Source organism: Cyprinodon variegatus, unplaced genomic scaffold (genome assembly GCF_000732505.1).
Source record: "Cyprinodon variegatus isolate N-32 unplaced genomic scaffold, C_variegatus-1.0 Scaffold73, whole genome shotgun sequence".
Taxonomy (NCBI): Eukaryota; Metazoa; Chordata; class Actinopteri; order Cyprinodontiformes; family Cyprinodontidae; genus Cyprinodon; species Cyprinodon variegatus.
In genome coordinates, this window is record NW_015150526.1 from 805,950 (window position 1) to 821,541 (window position 15,592).

Sequence of the window (15,592 nt, forward strand, 5' to 3'; positions counted from 1 at the left end):
GAAAACAAGGACTTAATGTTGGTAAATGAACCCTGGCTGTGTCAAAGAACAATAGCCTCCTTTCCTGCTATAACCTGATCCCATTTTATCTATCAGCTTAAATATAACAATTAAAAATTACACCTGTGTGAATTCTGAACAGAGCTTATCAGTGTTTGGTCAAACTGAGAGCAATTTAACCTAAACATTTCTTGAAAAGGTACTTTGAGACTTAATTTAATCTTAATGTCATTTTACAGTTTGTCAACTTGTATATCGTTTTTTCTTTTCAGTGATGTAAAACTTTTTTCTGTGAATAAAATATTTTCATAAAGGTTTTAAGCAACACTTACAGGGCTTTGTCACGCTTATATAGCTTTATATTTATAAATCCTTTAGCCTTCAGTATTACCACTTGATGATCTTTATGAGGTCTACTTTTACTTTTCTGTCTTATGTCTTTTGTATACCGTAATTGTATTACAGTTCGATTTTATAAGTGCCAATAAATAATAGTAATATACATAACAGCACACTGGGGTCATGGTTGCTCCAGGATATATCTTACAATGCAGCTGCAGAAAACAATACACAATTTTCTTTCCCTATTCTGATCTCATCTACATGCTTGCCTGCTTGAGAAGAATTCTCTTTTAGAGAAAGCGAACACACCTCCAAATTGCACCCAGTTGCTGGATGTACTGACTTCATTGGTGCAGTAGACTTAACATGACTAGGGACATTTACATCGGCTTTTTATTTTGTGTGCATTAAAATGTGACAATATAAAGTATACCAAAAAGAACAATCAGTATTAACTAACTGGGCATTGGATCACACTGTCTTCTGCAGACGTTCGCTTCAATCATACAATGTTTCATATAATCTGGTGGAAAGAGATTAATGGTCTTTTTCCTCCCGTGGCAAGCCTGAAAATTGTGGCCCTCAAACCTTCAACATATAGAAGGATATTTTTGCAAACTGTGAGAACGACAAGAACACATCCTAGTAGTGGTAGCCCCATAATTGGATGCTTGGAAAAGAGCACATTATTGTTGTTGTTGTTGTTGTTGTTATAATAAAAACTAAGTTTAATAATTAATTTTAAACAAAAATGAAGTTTTTACATTTAAAATGGGGCATAACAGCCTTATTTAGAAGATGTTCCCCAAAAATTTTTTCTGCTATGCCCAAATTGCTGTGATATTTTAAGAAATGTGTCTCCCCTCGGGTAAGTTGCCCAGCGAAGGGTGTTTTCAAAGCTCATATCCATCATAGACAACACCTTTCAACTCCTGCACAAGACTGTAGAGGAGCTGAGAAGCTCCTTTAGTAACAGACTTATACACCCTGTGTGTAAAAAGGAGCGCTACCGCAGGTCATTCATCCCTGCTGCCATCAGATTTTACAATTCCACTGCACTATAACCTGGTGTAATAACACAGAAATAACTTATACTATTTCTCAATTTAACAAACCAGGCACCACATTTTACCTGCCACTGCTTTACTGTACATAAGATACTGTATATATAAGTCAAATTAAATCATCGAACCTTCTTTATTTTTCCCAGTCTACTATGTATATCTGGATGCACTGTACTTCATGCACCTTTTCCTCCTTTGTGCACCTTCTGTTTGTTTCTAAGAGCTGACGTCACACGTGAATTTCCCCATGGTGAGATCAATAAAGTCCTATTCTATTCTATTTCTCAGGTTTTGTTCAATTATCCCATTTTCATTTCTATGTGTATCACTGGTTAACCTTGAAATAGTACTGCCAAGCATTGTAGCCTCAAATGACCCCGCACTTTAAATCAAACATTAGAGTTACTTTTCTGGCATTTACCCTCTGAACTATTTGGTTCAGCTATTATCAAAATTCCTAAGTCAAAGTTTCTGACAAAGGCAAAATAGCAACCTTGTTTCACACACAAACATGCCTGGACAAAATTGTTGGTGCACCTCGTTTAATGAGAGAAAACCACAATGTTCACAGGAACAATTTGAATCTGACAAAAGGAATGATAAAGTTTTTTGAAAATAAACACATGATTAAAAACAACTCCTGAAAAAAGTCTGGACAAAAATAATGAAACAATTATAAATCAAGGAAGACCACTAATTGGTATCACAGGTGTCTACAATCTTGTAATTAGTTAGTGGGCCTATATAAAGGGCTACAGGTAGTTACTGTGCTGTTTGGTGACATGGTGTGTACCACACTCAACATGGAACAGAGGGGGAAAAAAGGAAATAGTTATTTCAGAAGTTTAGAAAGAAAATTATAGACAAGCATGTTAAATGTAATTTAAGATCCATGCGGACTGGAGCCAACCTACCTAGACGTGAAAGAAAACTGATGAAAAATCAAAGAGATGGACAATACAAATGGTAACAAAAGAGCCAAGAAAAACTTCCTAAGAGATAGAAAAAACATCAGTGTCAAATCACACCATTCGTTTGAGCCAACATGGACTTAATAAAAGACAACCAAGGAGGACATCATCGTTGAAAACAAATAATAAAAGCCATACTGGAATTCACCACACTACATGTTGACTAGCAACAATGCTTCTGATAGAATGTTCTATGGACAGATGAGACAAAAATGTAGCTTTTTACAACTGGAGCAGTTTGCTCATTAGGAGTGAGTCGGAATACCTGCTGAGAGGAGCAGAAGTCTCATGGTTACAGGAATCGTTTGATTATAGTGATTGCCTCAAAAGTGCGCAACAAAATATTAAGTTAAGATAACCATCCTTTTTGTCCAAGCCTGTTTCATGATTCTGTTTTCTAAAATCATTCTTTTGAGCATTTTTGGAAAGCAATGTCTGACTCTAGTTTGCTAATTTTCTTGAAATCTCTATTTATTCTTACTTTTGTCCAATTTAAGGAATTTCTATGACCATTGTGGGTTATTCTTTCACTAAATGAAGCATACCAAACATTTTGTCCCCCTGTGTACATTTAATTTTATGTTTTTATACTTTAGAGGCACTCTTTGTGAAAGGTTTTGGCAAACCTGAATACAATTACCCTTATTATTACATTTCCCATTCACTGCTTCTTATAAATCCTTTCTAACAGTATGAGTTTGCAGTATACAAATGGAGCCTAGGCGGAAGTTCAACTGAAGAAACTCATTGCTTTCCTACATCCACCTGCGACACAGCCAATCAGCTTTGAACCACACCTCCACGAAAGCCAATCTGCATCCAAAGTTCATCATAAAGGGCCTCCAATTGCACTGGGCTGCTCCTGTGCGCAGGCGGCGGATGCGCTGTGTGACTTCATTCAGACGACTCCGTTTCAACCCACCTCCAGCCCCTCCTCCACCATCGTAGCTAAAACTTCATCGGACTCTTACTGCGTTCCATGTGTCATATTAACTGGTCCGACAGAAGACCGCCACGTTGAGCCTGGTTCTGCCAGCGGGGAGTTTTTCCTCTCCACTGTTGCTTCATGCTTGCTCATCATGGACAGGTTCTCTCAACCTGTGTTATCCAACTGGACTTTCAGCTTTCAGGTCCCTGAGTGAAGCTCTAGAATTATCTCATGCGATCCACTGGATCTCCCCATAAAGCTCAGCATACCGTCTCACTAACCAGCAGTCTACAGACTGACCAACTTCATCTATCTCCGCTCCACCACCAGTTTCAGGTCTGGGGGCCAATCAGCCCTATTCTTTGCTCCTGTTCATGCATATCTATCAAAATGAAGCACCATGTTTCCTACCGAGGTCTGAGCACCACAGACAAAGTAATCGTATCAATAAATTTCTCCTAATTGTCTTTTCTCTTGATGTGAGTTTTTCAGATTAAAATAGTTTAGCTAAGCGAATATTTACCTAACACCAGTATAATTAACAGGTGCACCAAAATGGGCAAACGTAGAGTATATTTTTGTGATCAAGCACTGGATCTGTAACTGCTCCTGGCTTTGGCCTGGTTTTTGGTCCGTGTGGGTTTAGGCCAGCTGGAGCTAACTGGTACTGTTCAAGAAAGTGTCTTAGCTTGACCATGATTTATTCTGTATTATTATTACCTAAATAATATTCTGGCATTTCTCTGATAGATTTTGGTCATGGCATATTTTCATTGACTACTGGTAATGGAATAGAATGTCCAGTGTTGTGCATTTTTCACAACATGCCAAAAAATATTAAATCATTTAGAGCTCTTGCTTTTATGCCATTATCTGAGTCTATGTGGAAATAAATGATTTAACAAGTGATGAGATGCTTTTTCTCCTCTGTGGTCCAGACACTTACATCCTTTCAGTCAACTAAGCTACTCCCTAAGTTGACAATCCTGAATTCAATTACCTCCAGCTAGAGAGCTTCAGTTTAAAACACCACAAGCACAGCAGTCTTATTATGGAAAGCCTCATAGGAGAAAAGTTGTGTCTATGAAACTTTACTAAGTGTGTGGGAAGTTAAACTCATGGGATCGCCAAAGTTAGAACAGATAACAAAAGAGGAAGACACACACTGTGTAGGAAGCTTTGGCTTCTGTGGATCCACACTAATAGTGAAGATGAAAAATGCTTAAAAAAGGATTCTCCATCAGATTTTAGGAGAAAAACTGAACTCACTGAAAGCATGTTACTTATGTGATAAAAAATAATGCAACAATAATATCCTTTTCAGTTATTTTTTACGTGACTCATTCATTTCCTCATTTTTTAGCAGCAGGTGGTTGTTTTAGAAGCTTTAATTTAAAAAGTGAAATGACAGTGATGTGAAGTAAAAAAGAAAAAATGGCATCAAATGATAACCCCCCAGGGACAGGAGGGCTGTAACGCCCAGGCATTCTTATGCACATCTAAAAGTGCAAAAATGGAAAAACTGATTTTCTTTTTACTCTGAGTCATTACACAAACAATTGCTCACAATTGTTTGCAGTTTACAACTGAAACTAAAGCTAGAAGTAACTTTGGAGGCTTTACATGGTGTGCCAATAGTGTAAGCCCATCGATTCACCGGCTGACCTCTGCTGAAGTTAATTACTGGAAGGAATCCTTAAAGCAGATGGGCAAGAAATCTATCCCAGTCTATGTGGAATAAATTAATAGTAAAGTAAAGCAACAAGCAACAAGAAAAGGTCTGGGAAAGTATTAAACTCTTTCCTCTCTCGTTATAAAAAGCTTCTGTTTAGAGACACCCCATCCCTTTACTACCCCCATAGCAAGAGTGCAAGGCTTACCCTGACCTCCAATTCTTGTTTAAATTGTAGTTTTCTCTTGATTCTGCAATAGATCTCAACTTACAATTTAAATTTACAAGGTCCTTCTGCTGTATGCTTGTGACAAAGCTTAACAGTGGCTGTTAGCATGTTAAGGCAGGTTTCTCACAAAGCACTTTCGTATGAAAATGATCCACATACAGAATCACAGCAGAGTTTTAGTATCTTAGTGTACCAACAGCAGTAATGCTTCCAAAAATCTTTATTTTTCAATTGCATGTAAGGTTTGATTATTAGGATATATAAACACAATCTATGAACATGTTTTTGACAAAGAAGACAGGTGGTTTGAAGGAAGCCATTTACATTAAGAGATAAAAAAACAACAACTTTAAACAGGAGAGGAGGACTCAGGTTTCAGCTCTCAAAAACCTGTAACAGCTTTAGAATTGATTAATTCCCACTATCACCTCAATCTGCAGCGTCATGCAGGTGGTCATACTGTACATTGCTCCGATAAGCCAGGCCAATGACGAGCCTAACTACTCCCATTACAGAGGCCTGGGTCAGTTTTGGTTTAACCTGCAGGCCAACAATGATCTTAAGGACTCCCCATTACAAGGGGTGGAGCTGTATTGGTTCAATTTGCATGTTTTTTTTGCCAAAATAAGGCTTTTGTTGGGCTACTCTATAAAGCCTGGAGATCTACTCTACCCCAGGCATTTGGTAATGAGAAAGCTTTCTGGATGGGAAGCGAAACGTCTTCAAACTTGAAAAACAAAAAAAGTCCATCGGTTTTATTTTTTAACTTCTTTTATAATCAAAGACAAACCCTCTTATGATAAGGATTCAATCACGAGTTTTCTTTTTTTTTTTTTTTTTTCCACAGCAAGGTGCATTTTAAAATGACTTTTCTTCCACTGTTGGCTGGTATCAAATAGCGCCTTGTAGTTCCTAGCTACACTTATACTGTATATATATATTTATGTTTTTCAACAGTTTTTTTTTTCTTTGTTACTGAGAAGCAGTCTTTGGTAGAATGGTCATGTGATAACATCCCTTCATGTCATTATTTTAAAACTTTCACAGTTCGCTTGTATCGAAAGGATACAAGCTCATAACACTGTTTTTGTGAACAGTGTGTAAAGGAGGCTGTTTCAAGGATCTTTAAATTATTCAGTAGTTCAGGAGTGGCAACTGAGAAGATGAAACACCTTTATCTTTATTTCTGCACACCTAGCAACATCTAATAACAACTACTTGTTTAATTGCTTCCCCTTTTCTAGGGATATTTCACCTTATCAAACTCTAAGCAATTGAGCGTTGACTGATCTGAGCCATCTACAGGTGAAAACAATACAACCAAAGAATAAATACAATGAGAAGCTAATAAAAAAAAAGGCTCTTTAAAAAAAAGGCAAGGCTTCACCCTGACAGCCATTCATGCTCACACCTAAGGAGGATTTAGAGAAGCCAAGTTTTCTGACTGTGGGAGGAAGCCAGAGTACCCAGAGAGAACCCATGCATGCTCAGAGAGTCCATCAGAAAGATCCCGGGCCGGCAATTGAACACAGAATTGATTAATTAATTAATACTAAATTGCAAAATACAAAAGAATCTTAGAAAGGAAAGACAACAAAGGAAATAATCGAGAGGTTTAAGAGGATCAAAATGTCTGAATTTCTATTTTTAATAATAGTTGGATATTAAAAGTTATTCTGACACAGTTAACAATGTACTCACTCTGCTGCATAATGACAGCTGCTACAATTCCTTACAACTAAGGTTATGTTTGCAGTGGATGTGTTAAATGGAATAAAATGGAAAATGGAAATGGAAAAGAGAAGAAATAGGAGTGCCAAAGTATTCTTTTTCATAAGCTGGAACCATCAGTGAAATTCCTAAAAGTGGAAAGGGAAACATGACGGAAAATATAAACATAATGGAAAGTTCAATATTTTTCTTTCTTAAAGGGTTAGATCCATGTCACGAAACCAAAGACTAAATTACTTGTTTTAATTTTGCAAAAGACACAAAAACACAAATTTTATGAGGAAACTTAAACCTGTTCAAGGTTTAATTAACAAAAAATATATTTTAAAAGGTTTGCACCAAATTGCTGCTTTCTCCAAATAAAACTAAAAGATGTACAGTCATGTTTATACCCTTGAGGGGAAATAAGCCATACTGAGACCAATACTGCTTTGACATTCAAGTCCACAAAAAACGATAACTTCAGACTGCAACTTATTATTCCTTCCCTTTCCATTGCTTTCAATCTGTTTATGAGACAAAGCAAGGATGAATTGGAGAAAAATGCTTTCTCAGAGGATATGAATAACCGCCTGCCTTTGGACAAAACTGCCATGGTATCTTCTAATCATCAGTGAAACCACAGAGCACAACAACACGACTGAACCAAATCACTGAAGAATAGATCAGCTGAAATGTGTCTCTCGCTGCTTCTCTACCTTTCTTTTTTCCCCCCGCTGAATATATTCCTGAAAAATATGTCGCTGAAAATTAAACCCAATCTGACTTACAAGGAGGATAAGAGCTCAATTATGCTCTCAGGATAATTGTGCACAGACATGGCTTAATGAAAGTAGGAAAACATATTTTAACGCAAAAGTGGATTTAATGATGGTGGAGTTTTGCTGAAGTAGGAGGAAGAGTTCATCTTGTACCAGAGCTCATCCAACAGGTTTTTCTTGATGCTAACCTGAGCAAAACAACTATCTAAGGTTTCTTGCATATTCTACATTAATCCACAAAATGAGTTTTCATACAACATAGTCAATATTATAGCATACTGTGTTAGAGCAGCTGCTGAGACATTATCTGCCACAATACAAGTGGCAGTTTATAGCTGAGCTGCAAACAAAAGTGAAATACCTCAATTAATATAGTCCATACATGAAAATAAGAATATTTTCTGCATAATCCCTACTAACAGGCAGATTCTTAAAGAAGACTTGTCTTCCACTTAGAGGTGTACCTCTGGTCTCCTTTCTTGGCAATAATATCTTCACCTCTATCTCTCTTTCTTTCCCTGCATAATTAAAGAACATATGCTCAGGAAGGTGTCTGAAACTGATATGACCAAAGAGCAGGTCCATTCTTAATGCATATTCAAAGGGAAAAAAAGACATCTGAGGAAAGTGAGATATAAAAATCATCTATATTTATTCTTTCTTGCAGAGGTGAAAAGATTGCTGCCTGTGCAGAATAACAAGATCACATGTTGCTGCCCTGATGTACAGACAAGCCTGCATGCATCTCACTTTCTGCTTCGATTTTCTTTCAAGCTTCAAAAGGAGCTCATGCTCCCTTATTTCTGATCAAAATTCTGTTAGAGATCAGCCATGCTGCTGTTGACTCTGCAGTTCCACTTTCATAAATGAGTAACTGCGATGCAAAAGTAAACATTTTAGATTTGAAATATTTAAAAATGATGAGGGCAAGATAGAAGCACTCAGCCAAAAAGAAAAAAGATCACAGAATGAAACACCGAGAGGCTGATTAGGTTGCTAAACATGATGCTTAGTCATTTGCTATAATGAAAAGCCCTCACTTTAGCCTTTGGAAATGGACTGTAGAGCTAAATACTCACCAATTATCAGCTGTTACACAACTAAACTTATAGTGAAGAGGTGCACTCTCCATTTGTTCGTAAATATGGGTTTATCCTAGTTTTGTGGAGCACCTTTCAACAAGAATTATGATATGAATGTTAGAAGCACAGTTATTTAAATCCAACAGTGGTTTGAGTGTCTACATGTGTTTTTTTTTACCCTGTTGTTCTATTGTTCCCGCATACAAGAAACATTCACGCACAGACTCTTATGTTTTCCTAGATCAATAACCCTGAGTAAAAACATAATGATGTGATGTTTTTCCACTATTATAAAAGAAGAAATCTTGATATAATCTCATTCATTTCATGATTGTCAAGGTATTACATAAAGCTAGAAGAATAACACATTGATAATTACGTGTATAAGATATTCATTTAGTGGTATCTCCTGATTTATCTGATTTGACTGATTTATTCACTTGCACACAAATGCAAAGAAAAGCCCACAAACTAGACTTTGCAAGTTTTTTTTAGTCTCGGTCCTCATAAAGGAGCAAACTGATATAACGTTAATAATTTATTTATTCATTTATTTATTGAAGAGGCTAGCCTTCGCTTGATTCATTAACAGACATGTTGTTTGTGGTGTACTGGTCAGGGATAGAAATTAGGGCTGAAACTATTAATCGGATTAATCGATTATTGAAATAATCGTCAACTAATTTAGTAATCGTTAAATGAAGCATAATGACTTATGAACATAACTTTAGCTCACAGAGTAACCCACTTAGAGCAGTAACTACACCAAGATTTTCTAAAAAAAAATATATCTAAAACATTTTACATTTAAGATAAAAAAAAAAAAAAAAAACTTTTTCACCTGTCAATATCCAGAACTTTTCAAGTGTAAAAGTTTTAGTTTCACCTAGTTTGAAGTCTTTTCTCAGGAACCTTTGGCTATCAGATTATTTATTCAATTAATTGAAAAAATAATCAACAGAATAATCGATTAGCTAAATAATAAGTAGTTGCAGCCCTAATAGAAATATCTCAATTTTTGTTGAATATTTACAACAAAAGCTGTGAATTGCAGGATTTCATAATTAAAGTTATTTAAATGAAATAATTAGTTTGGGCATTAATTTTAGTTTTTACATTGTGGTACTGCCATTATTACCCAAACGTTGTCAGGTGTACTCATTTAGTCACTTCCATTGCTACATTTAAATAATATTTTTTTATATGGTAAAAAAATGGAAATATTATAGAAATATAATGCAAAGCATTATGGCTAGATAAAGACTTTTTTCTGTAATTGTATAGGGCCCAATCTGAGATGCGCTTTTTTAAAAGACAGTTTATAGGCACTGAGCAGAAACAGATAGGGGGAGTTTATCCTATAGTTCTGAAAGCAGGATAACATTCTAGCAATTATTTCCACGTTTTTATTTTCAAATATGGGTCTGAATATTTATTTATTTTTTAACCAAAATGCTATTAGGCTAAATAAATATAAACGTAGCATCAAATGCGCAAATCTATTGAAGTTTTTAGGTCCCGCATGTATCCTCATAATGAAAGGGACGCACTGTTTGCGGCAGCGCTCCGATGTGACGTCGAGGAGCGCAAAGGAGCGCTTACCGCCTAATTAAAGGAACAAACAGGGAGCAGAGGACTCACCTGGTCATGCTGCTGCAGCTGCTGATGCTGTGCCACTTTTCCTGGCACGCTCGCGTCCTTCGTGGAAGTCATAGCGGAAAAATAAACCACGAATAGGGAATGGAAAATAAGGAAAATATGTCCGCTGCTTGTAGGAGCAGAATAATGAAGAGAGGGAGGGAGAGTGTGGACTAAAACTCCGACACAGTGAGAGACAGAAGGAGAGACAGCCGCCTGAAGTGCTGAAGGAGATCCAGTGATTTGGTAAAATGATGAATAGACCGTGGGCGCAGAGTTCAGCCGCACATGTGGCTGAAAAGCAGCAGCGGAGCGCTGAGATGTGGGAGGTACAGCCTCTTTTCAAAGTGTCATCCCTGACTGCTGAACGGATGCAAACTCAAACCTGTAGGTTTGTTTTTGGGAAGCCGGGGCTTTCAGAGAGATGATTTTTTTCGGAAGAAATGTCATGAAGCTATAGGTTAGTGCCTGTTAGATCCCTTCAGAGGAAAAAACTAATTAACCCATTTCAGATCACAAAGCTGCTGAAAGATAACCATCAGGATCATTTTTACAGTTTAAAAATGTAGTGTGTAGTGGGTAGCACTGCTGCCTTGCAGCAAGAAAGTTCTAGGTTCGCTTCCCGGCCCAGGGTTCTTCTGCATGGAGTTTGCATGTTCTCCCTGTACATGCGTGGGTTCTCTCCGGGTACTCTGGCTTCCTTCACCAGTCCATAAACATGACTGTTAGGTTAATTGGCTTCTCTAAATTCTTCTTAGGTGTGAGTGGTTGTTTGTCTCTGTGTTGCCCTGCGATGGACTGGCGACCTGTCCAGGATGTACCCCGCCTCTCACCCATTGACAGCTGGAGATAGGCACCAGCAGTTAGAAGATGGATGGATGGATGGAAAATTTAATCCTAAAAAAGTCAAACTTGGCTAAATGTGCTATTCTTTCAGATTACCATTAATCATAATACGGTTTTAATTTGCCATAAAATATGTTTTAGTTGGGGGTCCTGGATACCCTGACAAAGCGCCAGCTTTTGTGCGTCAGAAAAATTATTTTAACAGTATGTTTTTATGAATATGTATTAAGTTCAGACACCTTTCATGATTAACTGTAACTAATAAAAGGTGTAACATAAACCTTGAAAATGAGGAGAACAGCCCTTAATTTAGCACAGGTTTTACACAATACTGTATCAATAGTCTCAACATATTCTCATTATCAGTGCGTATGAAATCCTACAAAAAATTATGCACACTTTGGACGTTTTTCATCAAAAAACCACATCAGTGCGCATGCGCTGGCAGACGGACGGACGTAAAACTGGGAAAAACAGTGCAATCATCACTTATTGATGTCTCTAACTACGTTGCTTGCTGTTTTATATCTTAGCGTTAGGGTCAGGGTTAGGGCTAATTGCAATTTATATTCTATATTCGTGAATGGTGCGTCAAAAGTGCATGCGCATACAACGAAAAAACATCCAAAACGTACGAAATTACGGTGCATAACTTTTCGTACGATTTCATACGCACTCATAATGAGAATAGGTTGATAGTCTCCTGTTATTTAAGATGACTTGGTCCTTCACCCCAAGTTTAAATCACTTTAACTGTTGATAAATAAGTCGTGGGAGATTTGTAAATCTTTTGGGTAAAATGATAGACAGATCGAGGTGTTTCATCCTAAATTAAAGTCGTCTAAACCTTTTGAAGATTTTTTTTATCCTGAATAAAAGTTAAATTCAAAGCGTATCACTCTAACTCCAAGAAAAGTCTCTGAGAGTCAAGTCAAGTCTTTTTTTTTTTTACTCCCAAATACTGTTTTGTTTAATCTGTAACAGGTAATTCTAAGTTTAGTCTTAAGTCTTTAAATGGGCAAGTCCATGTCAAGCATCCAAAGTCTAATAACTGAAACGAACATTCATAAATCAGATCGAAGCTATAAGTTATGAATTTAAGTTATTTTTGAGAGGCTTAATTTAAAACATGCAAGTCTGAGGTGAAAAATTTAAACGCACACTTCGATGATTGAACATTTGTGTCAGAGCTACAGTCTGAGGACACTAATTGTGAGGTCTCTATACTGTGAAGTCATAACAAATGTGAAGGCTTTGGTAAACTCCTGATGGTATAAACAGACAAATAGGTTACCATAGTATCCTGTAATAAATGTTTTATTAAGGCTATACTGAAGGATTTTAGCAATTTTTTTTTAACCTCTCCACCTTAAAAAAAGAAACGCACATGTACAACCCTGTACCCACTCCTAAGAGGGAGCGTTTATTAAACGTGCGTGAGAGCATGCACAAGCCCATTTCTCCTCGTGCACGCTCTGTTCCAAAGTTTCTGTTTGCATCACTCATACAAGCTTACTTTCCAAAAGAAGATTTGCAATTTCACCACTATTTCAGACTCACTGCAGGTAAGCACGTAGGACGTCCTTATGTAAACATATCTCCAGAATGATTGACAGTTACGAGAACCACTTATTTTGATGATCTACCCGATAAAAGAAAATCCTCCACTATATCTTTAAGTTAAATCAGCATTTATCAATTACTCAAATTACCTACACTTACAGATTAAGGTTACATTTATACTACAGGCAAATGTACCCTAATCCAAGAAAGGATTTGGGTCACATTTGCCAGAAAGGCCCTCTTTTCAACTGAAAAAAAAAGTCCAAATTGTGCCACCTCCATATGAGATACTAAATCAGATATGTATCCGATTCATCCCTCTCACATTATCACCCTGGCTCTGACTACTCATCCATACAGACTCCTCTCTAGTTCAGCAGTTACTCCTCCATATAAACACATTGTAAATAGTTATGCTCTCTTTCTCCTCGCCTCTCTTCGTCTTGTTATGATGTGACTATTGAATATTGTAAATATAGTTGGCTCCCATTCTTTAGATACCCCCGTCAGTTATGACCTCCTTTAACAATGGGCTACTGTCTGTCATTTATGCTGTCCTTCTGTGCAAGCAGGTCAAGTTTGGGCTGTGAAATGTTCCCACTGGAGTCCGACGGTAACCACATTCAAATAGCAGTGTGAATGACCTGCAGAAAAATATAATTTCAGCCCAAAGTAATAATTGAGCATAAAGACCTGTCGTATTAACTTGTTAAGTTAATTAACTTAATTCACCCCCATTGTATGTGTTAAACTGTTCCTAAGACTTGATTCCCAAACCTCAAATCAGAATCAATATAAAGTCTGAAGTGTGTGTTTAAATGCAATGAATGTGTAGACTTGAGTAAGTTTCTTTATACCCTAATAGAATGGCACCATGCATATTAAAACCCAGCATTTCCTGTCTCACCAACTTTTTCAACCCCACCTCAATAAGGAGAGCCCAGGGTGCTTTTCTTTCACCGGAGCCTACATTAAGTTATACTAGTGTTCACTTGCTACTGCTCAGCTCCAAGCTGCAGTAGCCGACAATATGCAGACCTGTCAGTTTGTATCAGATCATTATAGACACTCATTACTGGCAAGTCCATTATAGAGAAAATGGAAACAGGGATCAATGCAAGAGCAAAATACCCTCATGTGTTTGGTGTGGCTAGTTTCACGTTTCATGCTACTTAATTTGAAATGCACCTGTGATAAAAATGTTCTCTATAATCTGCTGTTTAGGAAGAAAAATTGAGAGATAAAGATTTGCAAATAGTGTGCCTATACCTGCAAAAAAAAAAAAAAAATCATTTCCAACCGCAGCTCTCTGACAGCGCCGCTGTATTGTCTGCCAATAAAACAAAGCATCGCTGCGGGCCGGGCTCAGGAGAAACACAGTTACCGTCCTCCCACATCGAACAGAAATAGTTCCAGTTCTGAAACTTTGTTTGTGCTGTAAGAATGTGTCACATCAGTGTGCACACAATCCACATCCCTGTTAGCACAGTTTGTCTACTTATTTGAGCTGTGCACAGAACGACACACACACACACACAGTGTTCTCCTGCAAGTGAAAGTATTTCTCAGAAGTCATGCAAAGCCTCAGCAGTTCTCCTAGCGTTTTGAACCAGTCATCTGTTAGAGGAAGTAAAAACAAACTATCTTAGATAAGGGGGAAAAAAGAGAGTCCATGATATAAGACTCTGGCATAGGAAAATGCTAGTTATCAATCTAAGGTGAAATATTTTCCCTGCATATGCAAAGGATTGCATTTTGTGGAAGGTTATTGCCTTTGCAGAGAATATATTTTGCTCATCTTTCTGTTATTCTAAACAAAGCCAACTTCAACATGTAAATGTATTTTTAAACTATTGTTTATCTGCTGGAAAAAAAAAAACTGCAGAAGTAATAACAGCCACCACCAGAACCTCTTGGTTATTTTCAGATATTGCATGCAGTGCAACCTCAACTTGCGGATTTACTCCTAAGTCTTCAATAAGTTCTTCCCATGAACCTTGTCCATTTCCTGCCACCTATCGTGCCCACACAGCAGATCTTCCCATATGAAATCTATCCAATTAACACACCAATACTCTCCTATTTTTTTCTGAAAAAAGTGTATAAAGCACCAATTAATCCAGAGCGGACCAAAGGCATAACTAGACTGGGTCTTTGCTTTAAGCCTAGCAAGGGTCCCCTAACAGTTCTTGAATTCTGGCAGTATTTCCCTTTTTTTTTTATTTAACTTGATACTTACTACAACCACAAACTTCCCACTGCTCTCTAACACTGGTCCTTAGTTGTTTCCCTATGGTTATATTAATGCAACATTGATGTTAACGAAAAATTCCCTGTTTTCTAGCTTGGGTCAGTTTTCATATATATTCACAATAAAATTTGTTATTCTGTTATTTAAATTTGACAAAAAGAGTAAAAGTTAATCACAAATTGTTCTTGAGGTTTTTTTGTTTTGTTTTGTTTTTTGAGTGCAAAGCAGCCTGAATCAAGATTAGCTCCTCCAAGTCCAAGGCCTTGGTTCTCAACCAGAAAAAGATTGTGTCTGTACGTCGTGTTCAATTGAATCACGTAATTTAGAGGGTCAACCCGGCTCTTGTGTTCTCACAGAATGCAGATCAGAGCCAAGGCGATTTTAACATGCATCACTTGTCGAATTGTTTGACCTGCGTAGACATCCGTCAGTGAATTGTTCCCACTGCCACCAAAAGCTGTTTGTCTCCGAGTTTAAACAGTTTTTTTTGGAAAAGGTGTAATATGGGGGGGGG

The 15,592-nt window shown here is 37.2% G+C and overlaps 1 protein-coding gene across 5 annotated transcripts in view; it reads right to left on the bottom strand.

The window, feature by feature from the left end:
• The window catches only part of LOC107083385 (dipeptidyl aminopeptidase-like protein 6), a 134,656-nt gene that overhangs the window by 51,624 nt on the left and 67,440 nt on the right, over positions 1-15,592 (bottom strand). The window contains exon 1 of one of the 5 annotated variants that reach the window (XM_015372582.1): positions 10,422-10,670. The exons of the other annotated variants lie outside the window; for them this stretch is intronic. Coding sequence (XP_015228068.1) covers positions 10,422-10,493 — 72 coding nt within the window. The 5' untranslated portion in view covers positions 10,494-10,670. Of the gene's footprint in view, positions 1-10,421; positions 10,671-15,592 lie in introns of those variants that run through there. 5 annotated transcript variants of the gene reach the window in all.